Below are 25,469 nucleotides of genomic sequence, written 5' to 3' on the forward strand. Positions count from 1 at the left end.
CTGTGTGAGAAGGTAATTGCCGTAAATTACAATGCATTAAAATCCAAAGTTAACTTCAAATATTTACAAATTAATTGAGGGTAATAAGGGATGCATCGGTGACATATAGATAAGGGAGGAAGATTAAGATATGCATTTAATTATAGAAATGTAATTATTTTCAATTCTTGTCGCCATTTACAAAAACAAAGTACAATGTAAGCTGATTACACTAAGCCAACTGTAATAGGTTACAGCACACATTGGCAATTCGCAATCATAATGTGAAGTAAAAATTTAAAGACATGTCAACAGTAAGTCCCTCCTTTCAGTGATATTCAGGAAACTACTGCTCACTTGCTCATATATGAGCAAAAACATTGTGAGCAAGTTACAGGGCTCGAATCTCTAGAAGGTTCAGCAAAAAGAAACTGGTTTCTCTCTACTCCCAAAGTCAATCAGAAAAGCTGAAAGTTTTCTCAGACTTTATTATGAATGTTAAAGCAAATGCTGTTTACTAAATGTGTTCAAAAACAATTCCTAATCCACGCGTCACTGTTTTAAAAAGAACACATCCTGCATGTGTTGGCGAATCAGATTGCCTACAGATCAAACTGATTGTAGTTTACTTGGGCTCTTGGACATCAGGAGGAAGCCATTCGTATCTGAGATGCGTGGAGGAGGTTCCTTTGTTATGATTTTCTGAAAAAGAAATTGCGGTTAATGATCCAAAATTTCCCAGAGCACTGCAGTGCGGACATTCTGCAAGAAATTTGTGCCACTTTCTGTGTAGAGCGCCCAAGTTGTATGGGCACATGGAAAAACATTTAAAAATAGTATGCCATAGGACATACTTTCTTCTCTTTTTAAAATAAATTTAGATTACCCAATTATAATTTTTTTTCCAATTAAGGGGCAATTTAGTGTGGCCAATCCACCTCACCTGCACATCTTTTGGGTTGTGGTGGTGAAACCCACGCGGACACGGGGAGAATGTGCAAACTCCACACGGACAGTGACCCAGGGCCGGGATTCAAACCCGGGTCCTCAGCGCCGCAGTGTCAGTGCTATCCACTGCGCCACATACCGCCCTTCGCAAAGGACATACTTAAATGCCACACCAGCAACAGTCATAATAGGGCGGCATGGTGGTTAGCACTTCTGCCTCACAGCGCCAGGGACCCAGGTAGGATTCCTGACTAGGGTGACTGTGTGGAGTTTGCATACTCAGTTTGTACAGGAACCAAGGATTTATAACTGATTTCCACGAACACTGCTGATGATGATAACAAGGAGCCATAGACAAGGAGACCTGGGAGGTCCCCACCTTGCCTGCTGTCAATCAGACAGTGCGCTGTGCTAACCAGATTGTAACCCAGAGGCCACTCGACAACTATGTCGCACTGAGATGTGTGTCTCTGTGCAGGGTGAGTGTGTGGCGGAGTGTTGTGGTGGGTCTTCAATTAGGGTAGCATCGGATTCATCTTCCAAGGTGTCTTTGGGGTTTGAGTTCAGAACCTGGAACATGGATACCCTTGATTGCTTCCCAAATGTGTCCGTGAAAGAAGAGTTAATTTGTGCATGTCAGGAGACTGTGAAACCGGAGACGTCACACACAGTATGGTTGTCAGATACACTTGAGAATATAATCTCTACAATGCAGGAGGAGGCCATTTGGCCCATCGGGTCTGCACCGACTCTGAAATAGCGCTCTACCTTGGCCCACGCCCCCATCCTAACCCCATAACCCCACCTCACTTTTTGGACAATAAGGGGTAATTGTAGCATAGCCAATCCAGCTAAACCTGTACATCTTTGGGAGGAAACTGGAACACCTGGAGGAAGACCACGCAGACACGGGAGAACGTACAAACTTCACACAGACAGTGACCCAAGGCCAGAATTGAAGCTGTGTCCCCGAAACTGTGAAAAATCAGTGCTCGCCACCTTGCCACGCTATGTTGCACTGCAGGATACTCAATTAGTTGAAAATGAAATGAACTTATTGTCACGAGTAGGTTTCAATTAAGTTACTCCGAAAAGCCCCTAGTCACCACATTCCAGCGCCTGTTCGGGGAGGCTGGTATGGGAATTGAACCATGCTGCTGGCCTGCCTTAGTCTGCTTTCAAAGTCAGCGATTTAGCCCAGTGTGCTAAACCAGCCCAGCCAATCTCACTGTCAGCACAGGATCCCCAGGTGATCAATCAGGGGTGGAGGCGGCCTGCTGCGATTCCCGCTTTGTGACGTGGGTCTCAATGCTCGTGGCCATGGAGCACAGGGACTGTGCCACCTCACTCTTGAGACTGTGCCACATCACTCAATGACTGTGCCAGGACCCGAGCAATGCCATTGACGCCCGCAGCCATGACAGGCTGTGACTGGACCAACCTCTGCACTGTCCAGGTGGCCCTTGTGTATGTTACATGGCTGTGACAGGGCAGCCCTGTCCTGTGCCTCAGCCATCGCATGCACAAAGTGCCAATGCCTTGGACATCCTGGCCCATGGCCAATACCTTCAGCCCAAGCCACCCGTTTGGTGTTGGCCTGGGTTGCACGCATGTCGGCACGGCCTCCTGCCCCTGCAGGCGGTTAGACTCCTTCAGCTGAAGCTGCAGGCCCTGGATGGTTGCTGACAATCGCTCCTGTAGTCCCCGGCTCTGTGTCTGCATCTCCAGCATCGATGGGACCGCTGTTTCCAGAAGCCCGAGACCTGTCTGGACGGCAGTTAGGTCCTGGAGTCGGGCCGCCCTCAGACTATCCAGCCCCTCGGGGGTTCCTACCTCCACCTGATGAGCTGCTGCATTTGTGTGGTGCACACCAGATAGTGCCCAAGGAGTGTCAAACCGAGGTGTGTCTCTGGGTTCTGGAATATTGGAGACAGCTGTGATGGAAAGTCTGTGTCATCCCCAGACTGGTGCTCCAGGGTGTCACGGGCAGTAGTTTGGGGGCTCGTGTCGCTGCCCGGTGCTGCCTTGTCACTGGATGTGTCCTGGGGTTGTGGTAATTCGTGTGGGCGGGTAACATCCTTGGGATAAAGGGAAAATGGGAGGAAGAATTGGGCAAGGAGTTAAAGGCGGGACTGTGGGAGGATGTCTTGAGTAGGGTTAACGTGTCCTCGTCGTATGCCAGGCTCAGCCTGATACAATTCAAGGTGGTCCACAGGGCACATATGACTGTGGCCCGTATGAGCAGGTTCTTTGAGGGGTGGAGGGCAGGTGTGGGCGTGTGCGGGAGGGCCCGCGAATCATGTCCACATGTTTTGGGCATGCCCGAGGCTTAGGGGATTCTGGCAAGGGTTTGCCGTTGTCATTTCCACGGCATTGAAGGTACGGGTGGTCCCGAGTCCAGAGGTGGCGATTTTTGGTGTATCGGTAAACCCTGGAGTCCAGGGGGCGAGAGAGGCCGATGTCTTGGCCTTTGCCTCCCTGGTAGCCCGGAGACGGATCTTATCAGCACGGAGGTACTCGGAGCCCCGAAATCAGGGGTATGGGTCAATGACATGGCCGGGTTTCTCAGGCTTGAGAAGATCAAGTTCGCCCTGAGGGGACCGATGCTAGGGTTCGTCTGGAGGTGGCAGCCATTTAACGACTTCTTTGGAGAAGATTAAGCTGCCAGAAGATACAAAGGGTTGGGGGGGGGGGGTGTTGGGGAGGGAGGAGGTGAGGGGGAATGGTTGAAACGGGATTAGTTAGTGGTGGAGGGGGACTGGGGAACTGTGTAAGTAAGCCATGATGGCTGGGTATGGTCGTTGGTTGAGGGTTACTTACTTAGTTGTTTTTCCTCTTGAAATTGTTGTTAAAAATCTATAAATGCCTCAATAAAATGTATTTTTTTAAATAACATTTAAAAAATCAGATGTATATTGACTGGGATGTAAAGAGTTAACAAGTTAATGATAATGCTTCTTACCAGTAGAGAGAACCTCAGAACAGTCATATATATATATCATGTGACTTTGGGGATTCTGGGAGTCACGAGTTAGGAGAGAGCTTATAAGATAGTGAGGCATGAAAGAGAGAGCAGTTGTACTTGAGAAAGTTTGCTAGTTAGCTAGAGATAGCATAGTTTAATAGAGAAACTTTCAACTATAGGAATGTGATAGAATCTTATTTAGTAGTGTAATAAATTTATAGTTTTGTTTGTTGACAAAGCTTTGTGTTCTTTATTCAATGCTACATATCCAGGTAAAACAAAATAGAGAACACAACAGTTTTCTGATGCTCAGGAGATTTCTTTTTAATCTTATGACTCTGGGTTCAGTAAAACTACAATTGAAATATGCGTGTGTCATTCTTCTGTGTCACTGCACAGATTCAAATTCACATAATGATGTAATGTAGACGCGTACACTTTATAAAATAGAGATTGTGTGTAACCAATCCAAGAAGTCCTTGGACATAAAAGTTTACATCCGTTTTATATTTCAAGCCAGATGGCTTGCATTACTGCAATAAACTGGCTGTCAGGAACTGATAATTAAGGCAGAGTTGTCCTTTCCAAACCTGTAAAGTATTCTAACCTCAGCATTAATCTCGATCTTTTTAATCGAGAAACAGAAAGAAAAACAACAAGTTACTCCTGCCAAAGGTCTTTCAGTAAATACTGTACTGCTTATAGACACGAAGCAAAAGATAAACAAGCTTGCTTCGCACAACAATGGCATTTGGCACTCGGGTCAGAATACAAAGTGGAATACCACATGAATCTGGGGCAGTTTTTACCACTGCCAGGTCTAAAAGTGATATTAATGCTCAGTGTTAACATGCTTATGTTATCAGGGTGTCAATTTAGCCTAGTTTGTAGAACTCTGCTTTGGAAACAAAAGACCTCTGGGTTCAAGTTCCAATCCTGAACTTAATGTTGTCAAACTGGACCAATGTCCCAGTGTGGGAGATGGTAGGATTGCTTCGAGCTGATATCCTTACAAGTTCTGTCAGGTCCGATGGGTGTTAAAGACGGGCAGGATGTTCTTCCCGTCTACTGGCTGACATTCCTCCCTCAATTAACCCTACAAGAAGGTGATTAATTTGTCATTCCTCCAGTTGTTGTCTGCGGCATTGCAAGCTGTGTAAAATTGGCTGTTACATTTTTCTGTAAGGGAACAATGGATTCCCACGTCAAATTCATCTCATGTGAACCATGTAAAGGTGTCTCTGCGAGATGCAATGAAGCAGAGTATTCTTTAACTCAATACTGATTAAACACATGTGGCTACATGCATATATTTAAAATCAGCATTAAAATAAGGCAAGGGAAATTTAGGAGCTTTTTTTTTATATGCACAAGGTTCTTAGGCGCAATGAGCACACAAACATATGAATTAGGAGGAGTAGGCCATTCAGCCCCTCGTGCCTATTCTACCATTTTAGAAGATCTTGGTTGATCTGATTGAGGCCTCAGTTCACATTCCCACCTACTCCCGATATCATTTGACTCTCCATTCAAAAATCTTTCAACATTTACATTAAATCTCTTCAATGACCCTGCCTCCACCATTCTCCGGCAGAGAGAGTTCCAAAAGACTCGCAGCTCTCTGAGAGAATAAACCTCTCCTCATCTGAGTCTTCAACATGGGAGACCTCTTATTTTTAAGCTGTGTCTCCTGGTTCTAGTCTCGCCCACAAGGGGAAACATCCTCTCAGCATTCACCTTCTGAAGTCGTCACAAGATCTTATATCTTTCAATCAGATCATCTCTCATTCTCCTAAACTTCAATGGATACAGGCCCAGCCCGTCCAAACTTTTCTCATAACAGAAGAACTAGGAACAGGTGTGGGCAATTCAGCCCCTTGAGTCCGCTCCGCCATTCAATACGATCATGGCTGATCTCCTCTCGGCCTCAACTCCACTTTCCCGCCCGTTCTCCATAACTAGTCAACCCATTACTAACTAAACATCTGTCTATCGCCTCCTTAAATATTCTCAATGTCCCAGCATCCACCGCACTCTGGGATAGTGAATACCACAGATTCACGACCCTTTGAGAGAAGTAATTTCTCCTCATCTCTGTTTTAAATCGGACTTGACTTCCGGGCGGCGAGCGAGGAGGTCGCAGGGAGAGGGGCTCCCGCAAGCGGCAGACAAGAAGAACAACCCCCCCCCCCGACAGGCCGGACGGCGGAGGAGGAGCGCCGGCAGAGGAGCCGGAGCGGAGGAGCCGGAGCGGCAGCGGAGGAGCCGGAGCGGAGGAGCCGGAGCAGCAGCGGAGGAGCCGGAGCGGGAGCGGAGGAGCCGGAGCGGAGGAGCCGGAGCGGCAGCGGAGCGGCGACAGCGACGGCAGAGGAGAGGCAGCGACAGGGGGGGCCCAACAGCAGCAGGTCCATCCCCTCTCCCTCCCCCCCCACGCGGGCCAGGAGCGGTGCGGCGGCGGCGGCCCCTCTTCTCTTCCCCCCCCCCTCCCACGCGGGCCAGGAGCGGTGCGGCGGCGGCGGCCCCTCTTCTCTCCCCCCCCCCCCACGCGGGCCAGGAGCGGTGCGGCGGCGGCGGCCCCTCTTCCCCCCCCCCCCCCCTCCCAACCAGCAGCGGGGACCCCCCCCCCCAGCCAGCAGCGGGGACACCCCCCCCCCCAGCCAGCAGCGGGGACAACCCCCCCCCAGCCAGCAGCGGGGACAACCCCCCCCAGCCAGCAGCGGGGACACCCCCCCCCCCCCCCCCCAGCCAGCAGCGGGGACACCCCCCCCCCCCCAGCCAGCAACGGGGACACCCCCCCCCCCCAGCCAGCAGCGGGGACACCCCCCCCCCAGCCAGCAGCGGGGACACCCCCCCCCCCAGCCAGCAGCGGGGACACCCCCCCCCCCCCAGCCAGCAGCGGGGACACCCCCCCCCCCAACCGGCAGCGACCACCGGCCCACTCGCCCCTCCCCCCCCCCCAACTGCAGTGACCACCACGTGGCAAGGACAAAGAGACAAAGGGACTCTCTCTCTCTCTCTCCTGGTTGAGTGGGGAGAGAAGACAAAAGAAAAAAGAGACTTGTATTTCTGTTCTTCCCAAAAGAAACTGGTAAAGAGAAAAGGGGTAGGGGAAATAAATTAAAAAAAAAAAAAAAATATATATATATATATATATATACATATATAGATTCGGGATATAAATTAAATGTGGGTAAAAGTGAGGTCTTTGTGATACACCCGGGAGATCAGGGGGAGGGAATTGGGCGGCTCCCCTTTAAGAGAGCAGTAAAGAGCTTCAGGTACTTGGGGGTGCAGGTGGCAAGGAACTGGGGGACCCTCCACAAGCTGAACTTTTCAAGGCTGGTGGAGCAGATGGAGGAGGAGTTCAAGAGGTGGGACATGGTACCGCTGTCGCTAGCAGGGAGGGTGCAGTCAGTCAAAATGACGGTCCTCCCGAGGTTCTTGTTTCTGTTCCAGTGCTTGCCCATCTTTCTCCCCAGGGCCTTCTTCAAGAAGGTAACTAGCAGCATTATGGGCTATGTGTGGGCACATGGCACCCCTAGAGTGAGAAGGATTTTCTTGGAACGGAGTAGGGACAGTGGAGGATTAGCGCTACCCAATCTTTCCGGATACTACTGGGCGGCGAACGCATCGATGGTGCGCAAGTGGGTGATGGAGGGGGAGGGGGCAGCTTGGAAACGTATGGAGAGGGCGTCCTGCGGCAATACAAGCCTGGGGGCGCTAGTAACGGCACCATGGCCGCTCCCCCCCACAAGGTATACCACGAGTCCGGTAGTGGCGGCCACCCTTAAAATCTGGGGGCAGTGGAGGCGACACAGGGGGGAAGTGGGGGGTCTGATGGCGGCGCCACTGAGAGGGAACCACAGATTTGTCCCGGGGAACACTGGCGGGGGATTCCAGAGCTGGCACAGGGCGGGCATCAGGCAACTGAGGGACATGTTCATAGAGGGGAGGTTTGCGAGCCTGGGAGAGCTGGAGGAGAAATTTGAGCTCCCCCCGGGGAACACGTTTAGATACCTGCAGGTGAAGGCATTTGCCAGACGACAGGTGGAAGGATTTCCCTTGCTTCCCGATAGAGGGGTGAGTGATAGGGTGCTGTCAGGGGTCTGGGTCGGAGAAGGGAAGGTCTCGGACATCTACAAAATAATGCAGGAGGTGGAGGAGGTATCGATAGAGGAGCTGAAAGACAAGTGGGAAGCGGAGCTGGGAGAGCAGATAGAAGATGGGACATGGGCGGATGCCTTAGAGAGGGTCAATTCGTCGTCGTCGTGCGCAAGGTTGGGCCTCATCCAATTTAAGGTGCTGCACAGAGCCCATATGACGGGGACTAGGATGAGTCGGTTCTTCGGGGGTGAGGACAGGTGTGTTAGGTGTTCGGGAGGCCCTGCGAACCATGTACATATGTTCTGGATGTGCCCGGCACTGGAAGAGTTCTGGGAGGGGGTGGCGGGGACGGTATCGAGAGTGGTGGGAACCAGGGTCAAACCAGGGTGGGGGCTGGCGATTTTTGGGGTTGGGGTGGAGCCAGGAGTACAGGAGGCAGGGGAGGCCGGAATATTGGCCTTTGCGTCCTTGGTAGCTCGGAGAAGGATCTTGATTCAGTGGAGGGACACAAGGCCACCAAGTGTTAACACCTGGTTAAACGACATGGCAAGCTTCATCCAATTGGAAAGAATCAAATTCGCCCTGAGAGGGTCGGTACAGGGGTTCTTCCGGCGGTGGCAGCCCTTCCTTGACTTTCTGGATCAGAGATAGGAACTGGAGGCCGAAACAGCAGCAACCCGGGGAGAAAGGGGGGGGGGGAAGGGAGGGGGGGGGGATAGCAACGAAGGGAGCACGTCAGCGGGGGGTCGCGGGCAATGACTGCCCGAGGCCATCGGCAGAAAGGGAAAAACGGTTTGGTTGCTAGACTGGTAGCGCGGGGGGGGGGGAGGGTGGGGGGGTGCGCGCGGGGGAGGGCGTGGGGAGGATTTTCCAGGGGGGGATTTGTTGTGTTATAATTTAAAATGTAGTAGGGGTAAATGTTTGTATCGAAAAATTTCAATAAAAATTATTTATAAAAAAAAAAATATACATATATAGATATATAATAATAAATAAAATAAAAATAGGGTGCGGAAAAGGGGGAAAAGAAGAACAAGGAGAGAAGAAAAGATGAAGGGGAAGGGGGAGAAAAAAGTGCCAGAAGGGAGCCAAGAGAAAGGAGGCACCGGAAGTAGACGGGGCAAAGGGAAAGCCAGCTCGGGCGAACGAGTCAACACGCGAAGTGGCGGGAAGGATGTTTCGCCGCATCCAGAAGAGCTGGACGGGCGGGCAACCTCTCCCCTGGGGTTAGAGGGGGGCGTGAATTGGAAGGAAGCCTTTGCCGAGGTGGTGAGGGAGCAGCTGCAGGCAATCAAGGCAGAGTTAAAAGCAGACGCAGAGGCCGCAGCACAGGCAGCAGTGACCAGGGCCATGTCAGGGGTGCAGCAGGTTCTGACCAGATTGGAGAAGAAAGTGGATGCCCAAGGGAAGATACTGGAAGCCCAGGGGGCAACCATTAAAGAGCTGGAGAAGGCAGCGACTGACGCGAGCGACCGGGTCATATCCCTGGAGAGGGGAATGGTGAAACTGAGTGCAACACAGGGGAGCCTGAAGGGCAGGGTAGACGACCAGGAGATCAGCTCGAGAAGGCAAAATATTAAGATAGTGGGCCTGCCAGAGGGGATAGAGGGTAGAAATCCCACAACATTCGTGGCTGCGATGCTGGGCTCCTTAGTGGGGCGGGAAACTTTTCCCACCCCACCGGAAATGGACAGAGCTCATCGGTCACTGCGCCCGAAGCCCAAGGAAGGGGAAAAACCGAGAGCAGTTATAGCCAGACTGCACCGGTACCGGGATAGGGAGACAATCCTGCGCTGGGCCAAGGAGAATAGAGCCTGCAATTGGGACGGGCACGCCATCCGAATCTACGAGGATTTTGGAGCGGACATAGCTAAGAGACGGGCGGAGTTCAACAGAGCGAAAGCAGCTCTCTATAAGAACAAAGTACGTTTTGGTATGCTGTACCCAGCAAAACTCTGGGTCACATACCAACACAAGGAATATTTCTTTACAGCCCCTGCCGAGGCGAATAGATTCGTCGAGGAGCACGGGCTGGAAAAACGCCATGGGAAGTAGGGGCGAGGGGCCCATGGCAAGGAGATACGTCATGCCGACGGGGGGGTGGGGAGGGGCGAGGCAAAGCCAGCCCCCTCCCCCCTGGCAGGAACACCCAGAACGGAAAACAACCCAATGCCCAAGGGCCCGCTCCAGGTGGGAGGCCAGGCCCCGGCACGAGGGAACGGGAGTACTGGAGAGGGGAGAGGGGAAGCGGGACAGCAACCTCCGAGAGGGGAGCCACCGTGCTAGCAGGAAAGCTAGCGAAGGGGGCGCGCAACAGAGCAGGGCCGCAGCGCACCCCCAACAGGGGGGAAGGCGCCAGGCAGGGGAGGGGGGGGATCACCCATCAAAGGTGGGAGAGCAAATGGGGACAGGAATGGGGGAGAGAGGAGCAATGGAGGGGTATACAGGGGTATCCCCGAAAGGGATAGAGCGGGGGGGGGGCACTCGGGGGGCGAGAGACCAGGGAGGGGAAACGCAGGGACGAAGGGACAAAAGAGGCCAGTAAGGGAATAGGGCCACAAAGTGCCACAGACAAGGGCTCGAAACAGGGAACTGCTGCAAGCACCCACCCAGTACGGTCTGTGGGTGAAGGGGCCCCCCGGAGTGCAGGGGACTACCCGCGTGGCGGACACAAAGTGGACGGCCATGGCGGGTGTCCCCGGGACAAGGGGGAACCCCGGAGCGCAGGGACCCGACCGCATGGGGAGAGCAGTGATAGTGGACATCCTGGACGGCCCCCTAACAAAGGGAAACCCCAGAGGGCAGGGGCGCGTCCACCGGACAAATATGGTTAACCCCACAGGAGCAAGGGGGCAGAAGCCCCCCACCAGAATAGTCACCTGGAACGTAAGGGGACTTAACGGCCCAGGGGCTGGTTTAGCTCACCAGGCTAAATCGCTGGCTTTTAAAGCAGACCAAGCAGGCCAGCAGCACGGTTCGATTCCCGTACCAGCCTCCCCGGACAGGCGCCGGAATGTGGCGACTAGGGGCTTTTCACAGTAACTTCATTGAAGCCTACTCGTGACAATAAGCGATTTTCATTTTTTTTTTTTTCAAGAGATCTAGAGTCCTCACCCACCTTAGAAACATGAGGGCCGACATAGTCTTCCTCCAAGAGACGCACTTGAGGGAGCAGGACCAACTGCGGGTAAGAAAGGGCTGGGTGGGACAAACCTATCATTCCTGTTATGGGGCAAGGGCCAGGGGGGTGGCGATCCTGATTGGCAAGAGGACAATGTTTAGGGCGACAAAGACGGTTACGGACCCAGGGGGACGGTATGTCATGGTCAGCGGGGCCCTGGATGGGGCGCCGGTAGTTCTAGTTAACGTGTACGCGCCCAACTGGGACGACACGAGCGTCATCCAAAAGACCATGGCAGAAATCCCGGACATAGCGACGCACCGACTAATCATGGGGGGGACTTCAACTGTGTACAGGACCCAACGACGGACAGATCAAACCCCAGAACGGGGAAAACCTCAAACATGGCAAGGGAACTCAGCCACTATATGGAGCAGATGGGAGCAGTAGACCCCTGGAGATTCGCCCACCCGGGGAAGAAAGAATTCTCTTTCTTCTCCCCAGTACACAACGTGTACATCAGAATTGACTTCTTTGTGGTGGGGAAAACGGTGCTTCCAGAGATAGACAAGGTGGAATACTCCGCAATTGTGATATCAGACCACGCTCCACACTACATGGATGTGCGGCTAGAGACGGGAAGGGCCCAGCGCCCCAAATGGAGGTTGGACGGTGCCTTACTAGCTGACAAGGCCTTCAGCGAAAGGATAGCGCAGGCCATAGCGGAGTACACTGAGATCAACCAAAACGGGGAGGTCTCACCCTCCACGTTCTGGGAAGCGCTTAAGGCCGTACTAAGAGGGGAAATCATAGCCTACAAAGCGCAAAGAGATAGGGAGGAAAGGGTGGCTAGGCAGAAGCTGGTCGACTCCATACTGGAGGTAGACCATAAATACTCCGAGGCCCCGACTGTAGAACTCCTGGCGGAGAGAAAAGAATTACAAAGGAACTTTGACCTGCTCTCCACCAGGAAAGCAGTACACCAACTCCGCCAGGCACGCGGGGCCCTATACGAACACGGAGACAAAGCCAGCCGCCTGTTGGCCCACCAGCTGAGAAAGCAGGCAGCCAGCAGAGAAATTGCGCAAATCAGAGATACCAGAGGCACGTTGGAAACAGAACCAGAGAGGATTAACAAAACCTTCAAGGCCTTCTACCAAGAGCTGTACACCTCAGAGCCCCCAACGGGGAAGGCTGGGATGAACCGGTTTCTTGACGGACTGAACATACCAGTTGTGGGAGAGGGCAGAAAACGGGATCTGGAAGCACCACTAGCACTGGGAGAGATCATGGAGAGCATTAGCTCCATGCAGGCGGGGAAGGCGCCGGGACCGGACGGATTCCCGGCGGACTTCTACAAAAAATTTGCGACAGCGCTGGCCCCGCACCTGCGGGAGATGTTCACAGACTCGCTAGCTAGGGGCACGTTGCCACCCACGTTAGCACAGGCCTCAATCTCGCTGATACCTAAGAAAGACAAAGACCCAACGGAATGTGGGTCATACAGACCCATATCTCTGCTGAATGCAGACGCCAAAATACTGGCCAAAATCCTAGCCAAAAGGCTAGAAGACTGTGTACCTGAGGTGGTCACAGAGGACCAGACGGGCTTTGTCAAAGGTAGACAGCTGACCGCGAACATCAGGCGCCTGCTGAACGTGATAATGACCCCCTCCGGGGAGAGAACACAAGAGGTGATCGTCTCCCTGGACGCAGAAAAGGCCTTCGACAGAGTCGAGTGGAAATACCTCATAGAGGTACTGGAGCGGTTCGGGCTTGGAACAGGGTTCACCGCTTGGGTAAAGCTCCTGTACAACGCTCCCATGGCGAGTGTACAGACCAACAATACCAACTCCCAATACTTCCAGCTGCACAGGGGCACCAGACAAGGATGCCCACTGTCCCCGCTGCTGTTCGCACTAGCAATTGAACCGCTAGCAATCGCGCTCAGGGCAGCAAAAAATTGGAGGGGGATCCGAAGGGGAGGTAGAGAGCACAGAGTCTCACTCTATGCGGATGATCTGCTCCTCTATATCTCGGACCCACAAAGCAGCATGGACGGAATCATCGCGCTCCTGAAAGAGTTTGGAGCCTTCTCGGGCTACAAACTCAACATGAGCAAAAGCGAGATCTTCCCAGTACACCCGCAAGGGGGGGGGGGGGCAGCACTAAAGGGGCTGCCGTTCAAACAAGCCCGACATAAATTCCGCTACCTGGGGATCCAAATAGCCCATGACTGGAAAGGGATCCACAAATGGAACCTCACCAGCCTGACGGAGGAAGTTAAAAAGGACCTGCAAAGATGGAACACACTCCCGCTCTCCCTCGCGGGGAGAGTTCAGACGATCAAAATGAACGTACTGCCCAGGTTCCTCTTCCTGTTTAGATCCATTCCGATCTACATCCCCAAGGCCTTTTTCAAAGCGCTGGACAAACTCATCATGGCGTTCGTATGGGGGGGTAAAAATGCTAGGATCCCAAAGAAGGTCTTACAAAAAACAAAAACCAGGGGAGGGTTAGCCCTCCCGAATCTACAATTCTACCACTGGGCAGCAACAGCCGAGCGAGTAAGGGGATGGATCCAGGAGCCAGAAGCTGAGTGGGTGCGTGCGGAGGAGGCCTCCTGCATGGGAACCTCCCTCCGGGCCCTCGCCACGGCAGCACTCCCATCCCCACCCAAAAAACACTCCAGCAGCCCAGTGGTGACAGCCACCCTCCAATCCTGGAACCAACTGCGGCAGCAACTTGGCCTGACCAAAATGTCGAACAGGGCTCCCATCTGCAACAACCATAGGTTCAAACCAGCACTGACCGACGCCACCTTCAAAAGGTGGAGGCAGGACGGGGGAACACTGACAGTCAGGGACCTATACACGGACGACAGGATCGCAACACTGGACGAACTGACAGAGAAATTTCAGCTAGCTGGGGGGAACGAGCTACGGTACCTGCAGCTCAAAAACTTCCTACGAAAGGAGACAAGGACGTACCCACAACCGCCACGACAGACACTACTGGAAGACCTACTGGACGCAAGTATCCTAGAGAAAGGGAACTGTAGTGACATGTATGACCGACTGGTAGATAGGGACGACACCGTACTGGACGCAACAAGGAGGAAATGGGAGGACGACCTGGGGATGGAGATAGGGTGGGGACTCTGGAGCGAAGCACTGCATAGGGTCAACTCCACCTCCACGTGCGCAAGGCTCAGCCTGACGCAACTAAAAGTGGTACATAGAGCCCACTTAACAAGAACCCGTATGAGTAGGTTCTTCCCGGAGGTGGAAGACAGATGTGAGCGGTGCCAAAGAGGCCCGGCCAACCACGCCCACATGTTCTGGTCTTGCCCCAGACTTGTGGAGTACTGGACAGCCTTCTTCGAGGCTATGTCCAAAGTGGTGGGGGTGAGGGTGGAGCCATGCCCGATAGTGGCGGTCTTCGGGGTTTCAGACCAGCCAGATCTATTCCTGGGGAGGAGGGCGGACGCCCTTGCCTTTGCCTCCCTGATCGCCCGCCGTAGAATCCTGTTTGGCTGGCGATCAGCAGCACCGCCCAGAGCTGCGGACTGGCTGTCCGACCTCTCGGAATCTCTCCAAATGGAGAAAATCAAATTTGCCATCCGAGGGTCGGACGACGGCTTCCACAGAACATGGGAGCCATTCATGCAACTGTTCCGGGACCTATTTGTGGCCAATGTACAAGAGGAAGACTAGTCGGGGGAAGGTAGCGGGAGGGGGGGGGGCTACAGGTTCGTTACGGGGGTTCGATGGCTAGCTAAGGCCCAAAACCAAGCTAAATAAACATGTTGAGGGGGGGGGGGGGGGCGCAGTTACTACTACGAAGATGCTTACCTGTAAATATGTATGTTAATTTTTGCGTGTTTGTTTTTGTTTGTTTTTTTTTTTGTTTCTCTCTCCTAACAATTTGTAATTTGTTCAATATAAAATACGAAAACTGAATAAAAACATTTATAAAAAAAAAATCTCTGTTTTAAATCTGCTACCTTTTATCCTAAAACTGTGACCTCTCGTTCTAGAATGCCCCACAAGAGGAAACATCCACTTCACGTCTACTTTGTCAATACCTTGTGTACCTCAATTAGATCTCCTCTCATTCTTCTGAACCCAAGAGAGTATAGGCCTAAACTGCACAATCTTTCTTCATAAGACAAAACCCTCATTTCTGGAATCAATCTAGTGAACCTCCTCTGAACTGCCTCCAACTACATCCCTCCTCAAATAGGGGGACCAAAACTGGACACAGTACTCCAGGTTCGGTCTCACCAATGCCTTGCAGATAGACTAGAAGAAATAATAATAATTTTTACTGTCACGAGTAGGCTTACATTGACAGTGCAATGAAGTTACTGTGAAAAGCCCCTAGTCACCATATTCCTGCGCCTGTTCACGTACACTGAAAGAGAATTCAGAACGTCCAATTCAGCATGTCTTTCAAGACTTGTGGGAGGAAACTGGAGCACCCGGAGGACCACGCAGACACAGGGAGAAAGTGCAGTCTCCACATAGACAGTGACCTAAGCCGGGAATTGAACCTGGGACCCTGGCCCTCTGAAGCAACAGTGCTAACTACGATGCTACCGTGTCGCCCACACGGCACAGTATATAGAATAGAAAGGACTAGGAGAAATGAAAATGCTGGCGAAAAGACTTCCAAAGGTGAAGAATTCAGCACAAGCGCCGAGGCAAAAGGGATAGTAGATACCTTAGAATTTAGCACTGGACCTGGAACAGTGGCAGGTCATCATAGAATTTACAATGCAGAAGGAGGCCACTCGGCCCATTGAGTCTGCACCGGCTCTTGGAAAGAGCACCCTACCCAAGGTCAACACCTCCACCCTATCCCCATAACCCAATAACCCCACCCAACACTAAAGGCAATTCTGGACACTAAGGGCAATTTATCATGGCCAATCCACCTAACCTGCACATCTTTGGACTGTGGGAGGAAACCGGAGCACCCGGAGGAAACCCACGCACACACAGGGAGGATGTGCAGACTCCGCACAGACAGTGACCCAGCGGGGAATCGAACCTGGGACCCTGGAGCTGTGAAGCATTTGTGCTATCCACAATGCTACCATGCTGCCCAGAGGTCATGAGACCTCTGGTTCTCATAAGAGCAGGAGTGTGCCATTTAGCCCTTTCAGCTGACTCTGCCATTCAATGAGATCATGGCTGATCTTCTACTTCAACACCATTACCCTACACAAGCCCCGATCCCTTGATGTTTTTGTTATGTTGGAATCTATTGATCTCAATCTTGAACACACTCAACAACAAGCGTCCACAGTCAACTGGGGCAGAAGATTCCAAAGAATTCCAAAGGAAATTCATCCTCATTTCAGTCCTGAATGTCCTGCCCTTTATTCTGAGATTGTGTTCTAGAAACTCCAACCAGGGGGAACATCCTTCCTGCATCTACCCTGTCGAGCCCTGGAAGAATTTTGTCTGCTTGAATGAGATCACCTCTCAGAACCCAAGTCTATTTAATCTTTCCTTTTGGACAACCCTTCCAACCCAGGAACTAATTTAGTGAACCTTTGTTGCACTCTCGCTACGGCAAGTGAGGAGACCAAAGCGCTTGGAGTCAAGCACTCAGCGGCCAACCTAAACGAGTACGCCACCACCATCACAGACTTCATCAGCAGGTGTGTAGAAGATTGCGTGCCAAAGAAGGTAGTACGTACGTTCCCCAATCGAGAGATTCACTCCATACTGAAGGCCAGTTCTGAGATGCTGAAGATTATTATACAGGAGGGAGACAGAGAACCTAGTGGCGTGATTGTAACAATCGCTCCCTCAACGTGACCAAAACTAAGGAGCTGGTCATTGACTTCAGGAAGCCAAGTATCGTACACACCCCTGTCTGCATCAATGGTGCCGAGGTGGAGATAATTGACAGCTTCAAATTCCTAGGTGTGCACATCACTATCAACTGTCCCAGTCCACCCATGTTGACCCTAGTTTCTCTATCTCCCTCCTGTCCTCTTGACTCATTGTTGTTCGAGATCAGACCCACTGCAGTCATGTCATCAGCTTGTAGATGGAGTTGGAGCCGCATTTGGTCTCACCAGTGCCCTGTGCAATAATGATGGAAGACGAGTCCATAGCTCTCGAACAAAAAGGTCGAAAAATACTTGCATTTTTTTTTAAATGAAAGGGTGAAGCAGAAAGGCAAATAGAATTAATTGAATCGCTCTTTCAAGCGCACTGGGTTGAAAGGACTCCTGCACTGTTAAATTCTATGACTCAATAATAGTGATCGATTCCATGCCAAAACAATTGCATATCAAGCACTTCAATATTTGTGAGAGATGCAATAAAGAAGTTTTCTTTAGCCGTAACCACAATCCTATAAACTGGTTACTGATTTAAACAAAGGTCAACATTAGTTTCAATAGAATGAAGGATGATCCAGCAAAAGGTGAGAATATTGTCTTGTTACTGCAGGGCAGAGAAGATGTGGAGATGCAGGCGTTGGACTGGGGTGGGCACAGTACAAAGAACAAAGAACAATGCAGCACAGGAACAGACCCGTTGGCCCTCCAAGTCTGTGCCGATCACGTGTCCTATCTACACCAACCGCCTGTATCCTTCTATTCCCCGTCTGTTCATGCGCGTATCCAGATAAGTCTTAAAGGTCGCTAACGTATCTGCCTCAACCACCTCACTTGGTAGTGCATTCCAGGCCACCACAACCCTCTGTGTAAGAAAACTTCCCCCGCATATCTTCACTGAACCTTTCCCCCCTCACCTTGAACTTGTAATTGTCATTTCCGCCCTGGGAAAAAGCCTCCGTAAAGTTCACCGTATCGATACCCCTAATATTTTTATAAACTTCTATCAGGTCACCTCTCAGCCTCCGTCTCTGTAGGGAGAACAATCCCAGTTTATTCAATCTCTCCTCATAGCTAATACCCTCCATACCAGGCAACAACCTGGTAAACCTTTTCTGTACTCCCTCCAAAGCGCCACATCCTTCTGGTAGTGTGGTGACCACTGGACACAGTATTCCAAATGTGGCCTAACGAACATTCGATATAATTGTAACATAATTTTGAGCTTTTATACTCGATACCCATCCTATGAAGGCGAGCATGCCAAATGCTTTCTTTACCACCATTTCCACCTGTGCTGCCACTTTGAAGGACCTGTGGATCTGCACACCCAGATCTCTCTGTGTTTCTATGCTCCTGATTGTTCTGCCATTTATTTTATAGCTCTTACCTGAATTGGATCGACCAAAATGCATCACCTCGCATTTGTCCGGGTTAAATTCTATCTGCCCAATTTTGCAGCCTATCTATATCCTGTTGTATTCTCTGACAATCTTCATCACTATCCACAACTCCGGCAATCTTAGTGTCATCCGCAAACTTGCTAATCAGGCCCGCTACGTATTCTTCCTAGTCATTTATATACATATTACACAGAGCAGAGGTCCCAGAACTGATCCCTGCGGAACACCACTTGTTACAGACCTCCATTCAGAAAAACACCCTTCCATTGCTACCCTCTGTCTTCTATGGCCAAGCCAGTTCTGGATCCATCCAACTATTTCACCCCATACCCCACGAGATTTAAACTTTTGCACCAGCCTGCCATGAGGGACCTGTCAAATGCTTTACTGAATTCCATGCAGGCAACATCCACAGCCCTTCCCTCGTCAATCATTTTTGTCACCTCCTCAGAAAACTCAATCAAATTAGTGAGACATGACCTCCCTCGTACAAAACCGTGCTGTCTGTCGCTAATAAGACCACGCACTTCCAAATGTGCATAGATCCTAGCTCTGAGAATCTTTTCTAACAATTTCACTATCACTGACGTCAGTCTCACTGGCCTATAATTACCTGAATTATCCTTGTAACCCTTCTTTTTTTTTTTACAATAATTTTTATTGAATTTTTCAAAATACAAACATTTTAACCCCCCCTACATTTACATTTAAATTATAACAAAACAAAGTCAAACCCCCCTACTTAACAAGAAAAAGAAAAAGAATCCCCCCCCCCCTACCCGCGCGTCCCCCCCCCCCCCCCCCCCCCCCCCCGCCGGCGAACCGACAGTCAGACCAACTTATCATTTCTAGCAGCGTCCTCGGGCAGGCCTTGCCCGTGCCACCGCCGCTAACCGTACTTCCTTCGTCGTTGTCCCCCCTCCCCCCCCCCTCCCCCCCTCCCGCCCTCCCCTCCCCTCCCGGGTTGCTGCTGTCATGGCCTCAGTTTCTATCTCTGATCCAAGAGGTCTAGGAAGGGTTGCCATCGCCTGGAAAACCCCTGCACCGACCCTCTCAGGGCGAATTTGATCCTTTCCAATTGGATGAAGTTTGCCATGTCGTTTAACCAGGTGTTAACACTCGGAGGCCTTTCGTCCCTCCACTGAATCAGGATCCTCCTCCGAGCCACCAAGGACGCAAAGGCTAATATTCCAGCCTCCCTCGCCTCCTGTACCCCCGGTTCCACCCCAACCCCGAAGATCGCAAGTCCCCATCCTGGCTTGACCCTGGACCCCACCACTCTCGACACCGTCCCTGCCACCCCCTTCCAGAACTCCTCCAGTGCCGGACATGCCCAAAACATATGTGCATGATTCGCAGGGCTTCCCGAACATCTAATACACCTGTCTTCACCCCCGAAAAACCGACTCATCCTTGTCCCCGTCATGTGGGCTCTATGCAGTACCTTAAATTGAATGAGACTTAGTCTCGCACATGACGACGACGAGTTAACCCTCTCCAGGGCGTCTGCCCATGTCCCGTCCTCTATCTGTTCCCCCAGCTCTAACTCCCACTTATCTTTCAGCTCCTCTACTGGTACCTCCTCCACCTCCTGCATAATCTTATAGATGTCCGAGATCTTCCCCTCCCCGACCCAGACCCCTGATAGCACCCTATCACTCACCCCCCTGTCGGGGAGCGCGGGGAACCCCGCTACCTGTCGTCTGGCAAATGCCTTCACTTGGAGGTACCTGAACGTGTTCCCCGGGGGGAGCCCAAATTTCTCCTCCAGCTCTCCCAGGCTCGCAAACCTCCCCTCTATAAACAAGTCCCTCAGTTGTCTAATACCCGCCCTCTGCCAGCTCTGGAATCCCCCTCCTGTGTTTCCCGGCGCAAATCTGTGGTTCCCTCTTAGTGGTGCCCCTATCAGACCTCCCACTTCCCCCCTGTGTCGCCTCCACTGCCCCCAGATCTTGAGGGTGGCCGCCACCACCGGGCTCGTGGTATACCTCGTGGGAGGGAGCGGCCATGGTGCCGTTACCAGTGCCCCTAAGCTTATGTTGCCGCAGGACGCCCTCTCCATGCGCTTCCAGGCTGCCCCCTCCCCTTCCATCATCCACTTTCGTACCATCGATGTATTTGCCGCCCAGTAATATCCTGAAAGGTTGGGTAACGCCAGCCCTCCACTATCCCTACTCCGCTCCAAAAAGACCCTTCTAACTCTCGGGGTGCCATGTGCCCACACATACCCCATGATACTACTCGTTACCTTCTTGAAAAAGGCCCTGGGGAGGAAGATGGGCAGACACTGGAACAAAAACAAGAACCTCGGGAGGACCGTCATTTTAACTGACTGCACCCTCCCTGCTAGCGACAGCGGCACCATGTCCCACCTCTTAAACTCCTCCTCCATCTGCTCCACCAGTCTGGAAAAGTTCAACTTGTGTAGGGTCCCCCAGTTCTTTGCCACCTGCACCCCCAAATACCTAAAACTTTTAACTGCTCTTTTGAAGGGGAGCCTCCCAATTCCCTCCCCTTGGTCTCCCGGGTGTATTACAAAGACCTCACTTTTCCCCAGATTTAATTTATATCCCGAAAAGTCCCCGAACTCCGCTAGTATCCCCATTACCTCCGGCATTCCCCCCTCCGGGTCTGCCACATACAACAACAAATCATCCGCATAGAGCGAGACCCGATGTTCCTCCCCTCCCCTTGTCAGTCCTCTCCACCCCCCTGAACCCCTCAGTGCCATCGCCAACGGCTCAATCGCTAATGCAAAGAGTAAGGGAGATAGGGGACATCCCTGCCTAGTACCTCGATGGAGCCCAAAATATTCTGACCTCCTCCCGTTTGTTACCACACTTGCCATCGGAGCTGAATAGAGCAGTTTTACCCACTTGATAAATCCCTCCCCAAACCCAAACCTTTCCAACGTCTCCCACAAGTATTCCCACTCCACCCTGTCAAATGCCTTCTCCGCGTCCAGCGCTACCACTATCTCCGCCTCCCCTTCCACTGCTGGCATCATAATCACATTTAACAATCTCCGGACATTTGTGTTAAGTTGGCGTCCCTTCACGAACCCCGTCTGGTCTTCATGGACTACCCCTGGCACACAGTCCTCTATCCTGGTTGCCAGGACCTTTGCTAACAGCTTGGCATCTACATTTAAGAGGGAGATAGGCCTGTAGGACCCGCACTGGACCGGGTCCTTGTCCCGCTTCAAAATCAAGGAGATCAGGGCCTGCGACATTGTTGGAGGCAGAACCCCCCCCTCGCGCGCCTCATTGAAGGCTCGCACCAGCACTGGACCCACCAAGTCCACAAATTTCCTGTAAAACTCCACCGGGAACCCATCCGGCCCCGGCGCCTTCCCCGCCTGCATCTGGCCTATCCCTTTAATTAGCTCCTGCAGCTCTATCGGCGCCCCCAACCCTTCCACCAGCTCCTCCTGTACCTTTGGGAACCCCAATTTGTCGAGAAAGTTCTTCATTCCCCCTCTCCTCTTCGGCGGTTCAGACCTATACAATTCCCTATAGAAGTCCCTAAAGACCCTATTCACCTCTTGCCCCTTCTGCACTACATCCCCACCCCTCTCTCTCACTCCCCCAATCTCTCTGGCTGCATCTCGCTTACGAAGCTGGTGTGCCAGCATCCTGCTTGCCTTTTCCCCGTACTCATACGCCGCACCCTGCGCCCTTCTCCACTGCATTTCCGCCTTCCTAGTGGTCAGTAGGTCGAACCTGGCCTGCAAGCTACGCCGCTCCCTTAATAGCCCCTCCTCTGGCGCCGCCGCATATTTCCTATCTACTTCTAGGAGCTCCCCCACCAGCCTCTCCCTTTCCTGCCTCTCCTTCCTCTCTCTGTGTGCCCTTATGGAGATCAGCTCTCCTCTAATCACTGCTTTCAAGGCCTCCCAGACCGTCCCCACCTGCACCTCACCTGTGTCATTCGTACCCAGATAGTTCTCAATGCCCGTTCTCACCCTTCTGCACACCTCTTCGTCCGCCAACAGCCCTACATCCAGGCGCCACAACGGGCGTTGGTCCCGCGCCTCCCCCATGTCCACGTCCACCCAATGTGGTGCATGGTCCGATATCGCAATGGCCGAGTACTCCGTGTCCTGCACTCTCGGTATCAGCCCCCTGTTCAATACGAAAAAATCGATCCTAGAGTACACTCTGTGGACGTGGGAGAAAAAAGAATACTCCCTCGCCCTAGGCCTACCAAATCTCCATGGGTCTACCCCTCCCATCTGCTCCATGAACCCCCTTAACACCTCTGCCGCTGCCGGCCTCCTATTCGTCCTGGAACTCGATCTATCCAGCCCAGGGTCTAACACCGTATTAAAGTCCCCTCCCATGATCAGGCCCCCTGCCTCCAGTCCCGGGATGAGGCCCAGCAGGCGCCTCATAAAACCCGCGTCGTCCCAGTTCGGGGCATACACATTTACCAGTACCACACTCTCTCCCTGCAGCCTACCCCTCACCATCACGTACCTGCCCTCCTTGTCTGCCACCACCTCTGCCGCCACAAACGACACTCTCTTTCCCACCAAAATCACCACCCCCCGGTTCTTGATATCCAAGCCTGAGTGGAACACCTGTCCCACCCACCCCCTTCTCAGGCGGACCTGATCTGCTACCCTCAAATGAGTCTCCTGCAGCATTGCTACATCAGCCTTCAGTCCCTTCAGGTGTGAGAAGACCCTTGATCTTTTGACCGGCCCATTCAGCCCCCTTACGTTCCACGTGATCAATCGGGTCGCAGAGCGACCCGTCCCTACTCCCTGTCGATTAGCCATGTCTTGTCCCTTGCTCGCCCCGGGTCATCCCTTCTTTTCTGACCCGCTTCCCATAGCGATGGCCCCCCCCCCCCCCACCCCCCCCGGCTCTCCCCTTCTCGTCCCTGGTCTTTCTAGCAGCAACCCGGTGTCCCCCCCCAGTCCCCCCCCCCCTCCCCCCCCCCCCCCCCCCCCCCCCCCCCTGGCTAGGACCCCTCCTAGCCGCGATGTACCCCACATCGTACTCCCGAGAGTCAGCTGGTCTCCGCTGACCCGGCTGCTCCTGCCACATTCCGACTCCTCCCGGTTCACCCCATCTGCGCCCGTGAAAGATCCCCTTAACACCCCCGAGAAAGACCCGCATAATCAACCCGCTCCCCCCCGTCCCGTCTCCCCAACTTAACGATATAAATACAAACACCCAATGGCAACTAAATACATAAATACTTAACTACATACTTAAATAACAAAATAATTAACTAACTATCAACTAACAGTGTGCCCAACCATCACCCTCCATCAAACAGTATAAATAACCGCAGATAACCATAACCCGAAAAGAAAAAAAAGAACCAAAAAACCCCCCCAAGCACCCAAAGAAAAAGGGTAAGAGGGGTAAATAACTAAGGGAAATTGGAAACGGGAAAAAACACCCCATAAGAAGCCAACGACCCACAATAGAGATTTCAACAGTACAAATATACAGAAACACCCAACAACTCGAAACCTTCAAAATATTCAGAAAAGTCAACCGTCCGAGAAAAAACACCCCAAACACTCCACGAAACTGTTACCCAGTTCCGACCTGGCCTGAAAAAGAAAAGGGCCACTTGCACAATCAAGAGTCCCCCGGCGGCTACGACCGCCGGTGCTCCCAGGTTTTAGTTCGTGTCCAACTTTTCCTCTTGTACAAAGGTCCAGGCCTCCTCTGGGGACTCGAAATAATGATGTTGGTCCTTGTAGGTGACCCACAAGCGCGCCGGTTGCAAAATTCCAAATTTGATCTTTTTCGCGTGTAGCACCGCCTTTGTCCGGTTGTACCGGGCCCGCCGCTTTGCCACCTCCGCACTCCAGTCCTGGTACACCCTTACCGTCGAGTTCTGCCACTTGCTGCTTTTCTCCCTTTTAGCCCACCTCAGGACTTTCTCTCGATCACTTAGCCGCTGGAACCGCACCAGCACCGCCCTCGGGGGCTCGTTTGCCCTAGGCCTCCTGGCCATGACCCGGTATGCCTCTTCCAATTCCAGGGGCGCCGGACCGGCCCCTTCCCCCATCAGGGAGCTCAACATCTCCGCCACATATCCCGGGAGATCCGACCCCTCCAGGCCTTCTTCCAGGCCCAGGATCCTCAAATTTTTCCTCCTCATCCGAGTGTCCAGCTCCTCGAAGCGGCTCTGCCACTTTATGTGGAGTGCCTCGTGCACCTCCACCTTTGCCCCGATGACTGTGGCCTCCTCCTCCCTCGCGGCCATCTCCTGCTGCAGATCTTTAATCGACGCCTCTTGGATCGCCTGGGCTCCCACCAACCTGGTGGCCGTCGCGTTCATGGACTCTAAGAGTTCCACTTTCATCTCCGTGAAAAAACGGAGGAGAGCGGCCTGCTGCTCCTCCGCCCATTTCTTCCACTCCTCCGGTGCACCGCCGGCCACCATTTTGATTTTCTTCCCCCGCTTTTTTTGGGGAGCTGCTGCCGTTTTTCTTGCCGCTCCACTCCGGGTACCGACCATAAAATCGGTCTAGTTCTCCTCAGGGGACCTTCCCCCACCGGGATTCGTTTTTTCAGCGCCGTTGGGGCCCTCCAATTGGCCCAAAAACACCTTTGTTGCAGGAGCTTCCAAATGTGCGGCTTAGCTAGTCATAGCCGCAACCGGAAGTCCCCTTTGTAACCCTTCTTAAATAACGGTACAACATTGGCTATCCTCCAATCCTCTGGGATCTCACCTGCGGACAATGAGGACACAAAGATTTCTGTCAGAGACCAAGCAATTTCATCTTGTCTCCCTCAGTAATCTGGGAAAGATGTCGTCTTGCCCTGGGGATTTGTCTACCTCGAGGCTTTTTAACAGACTTAACACTTCCTCCCTCGTAATAACAACCTGTTCTAAAGTGTTTACACATCCCTCTGAGACACCACCAATCAACATATACCTCTCCCTTGTGAAAACCTACTTCCTCTGGTTCTACACATAATTTCCCTTTTTTGTCCTTGAGTGGGCCAACTCTTTCTCTAGCTACCCTCTTGTTTCTAATATATGTATCAAATGAGTATAAAGAAGTCTGACAACACCAGCTTAAAGTCCAACAGGTTTATTTGGAATCACTAACTT

At 52.3% G+C, this 25,469-nt stretch overlaps 1 protein-coding gene across 1 annotated transcript in view; it reads right to left on the reverse strand.

Annotated features, from left to right (window-relative positions):
- Positions 1-320: 320 nt before the first annotated feature.
- pld5 (phospholipase D family member 5) overlaps positions 321-25,469 on the reverse strand; it is a 216,564-nt gene continuing 191,415 nt past the window's right edge. Inside the window, exon 10 of the mRNA XM_038815060.1 lies at positions 321-681. Coding sequence (XP_038670988.1) covers positions 605-681 — 77 coding nt within the window. The 3' untranslated portion in view covers positions 321-604. The remainder of the gene's footprint in view (positions 682-25,469) is intronic.

Source organism: Scyliorhinus canicula, chromosome 1 (genome assembly GCF_902713615.1).
Source record: "Scyliorhinus canicula chromosome 1, sScyCan1.1, whole genome shotgun sequence".
NCBI classification, from domain to species: domain Eukaryota; kingdom Metazoa; phylum Chordata; class Chondrichthyes; order Carcharhiniformes; family Scyliorhinidae; genus Scyliorhinus; species Scyliorhinus canicula.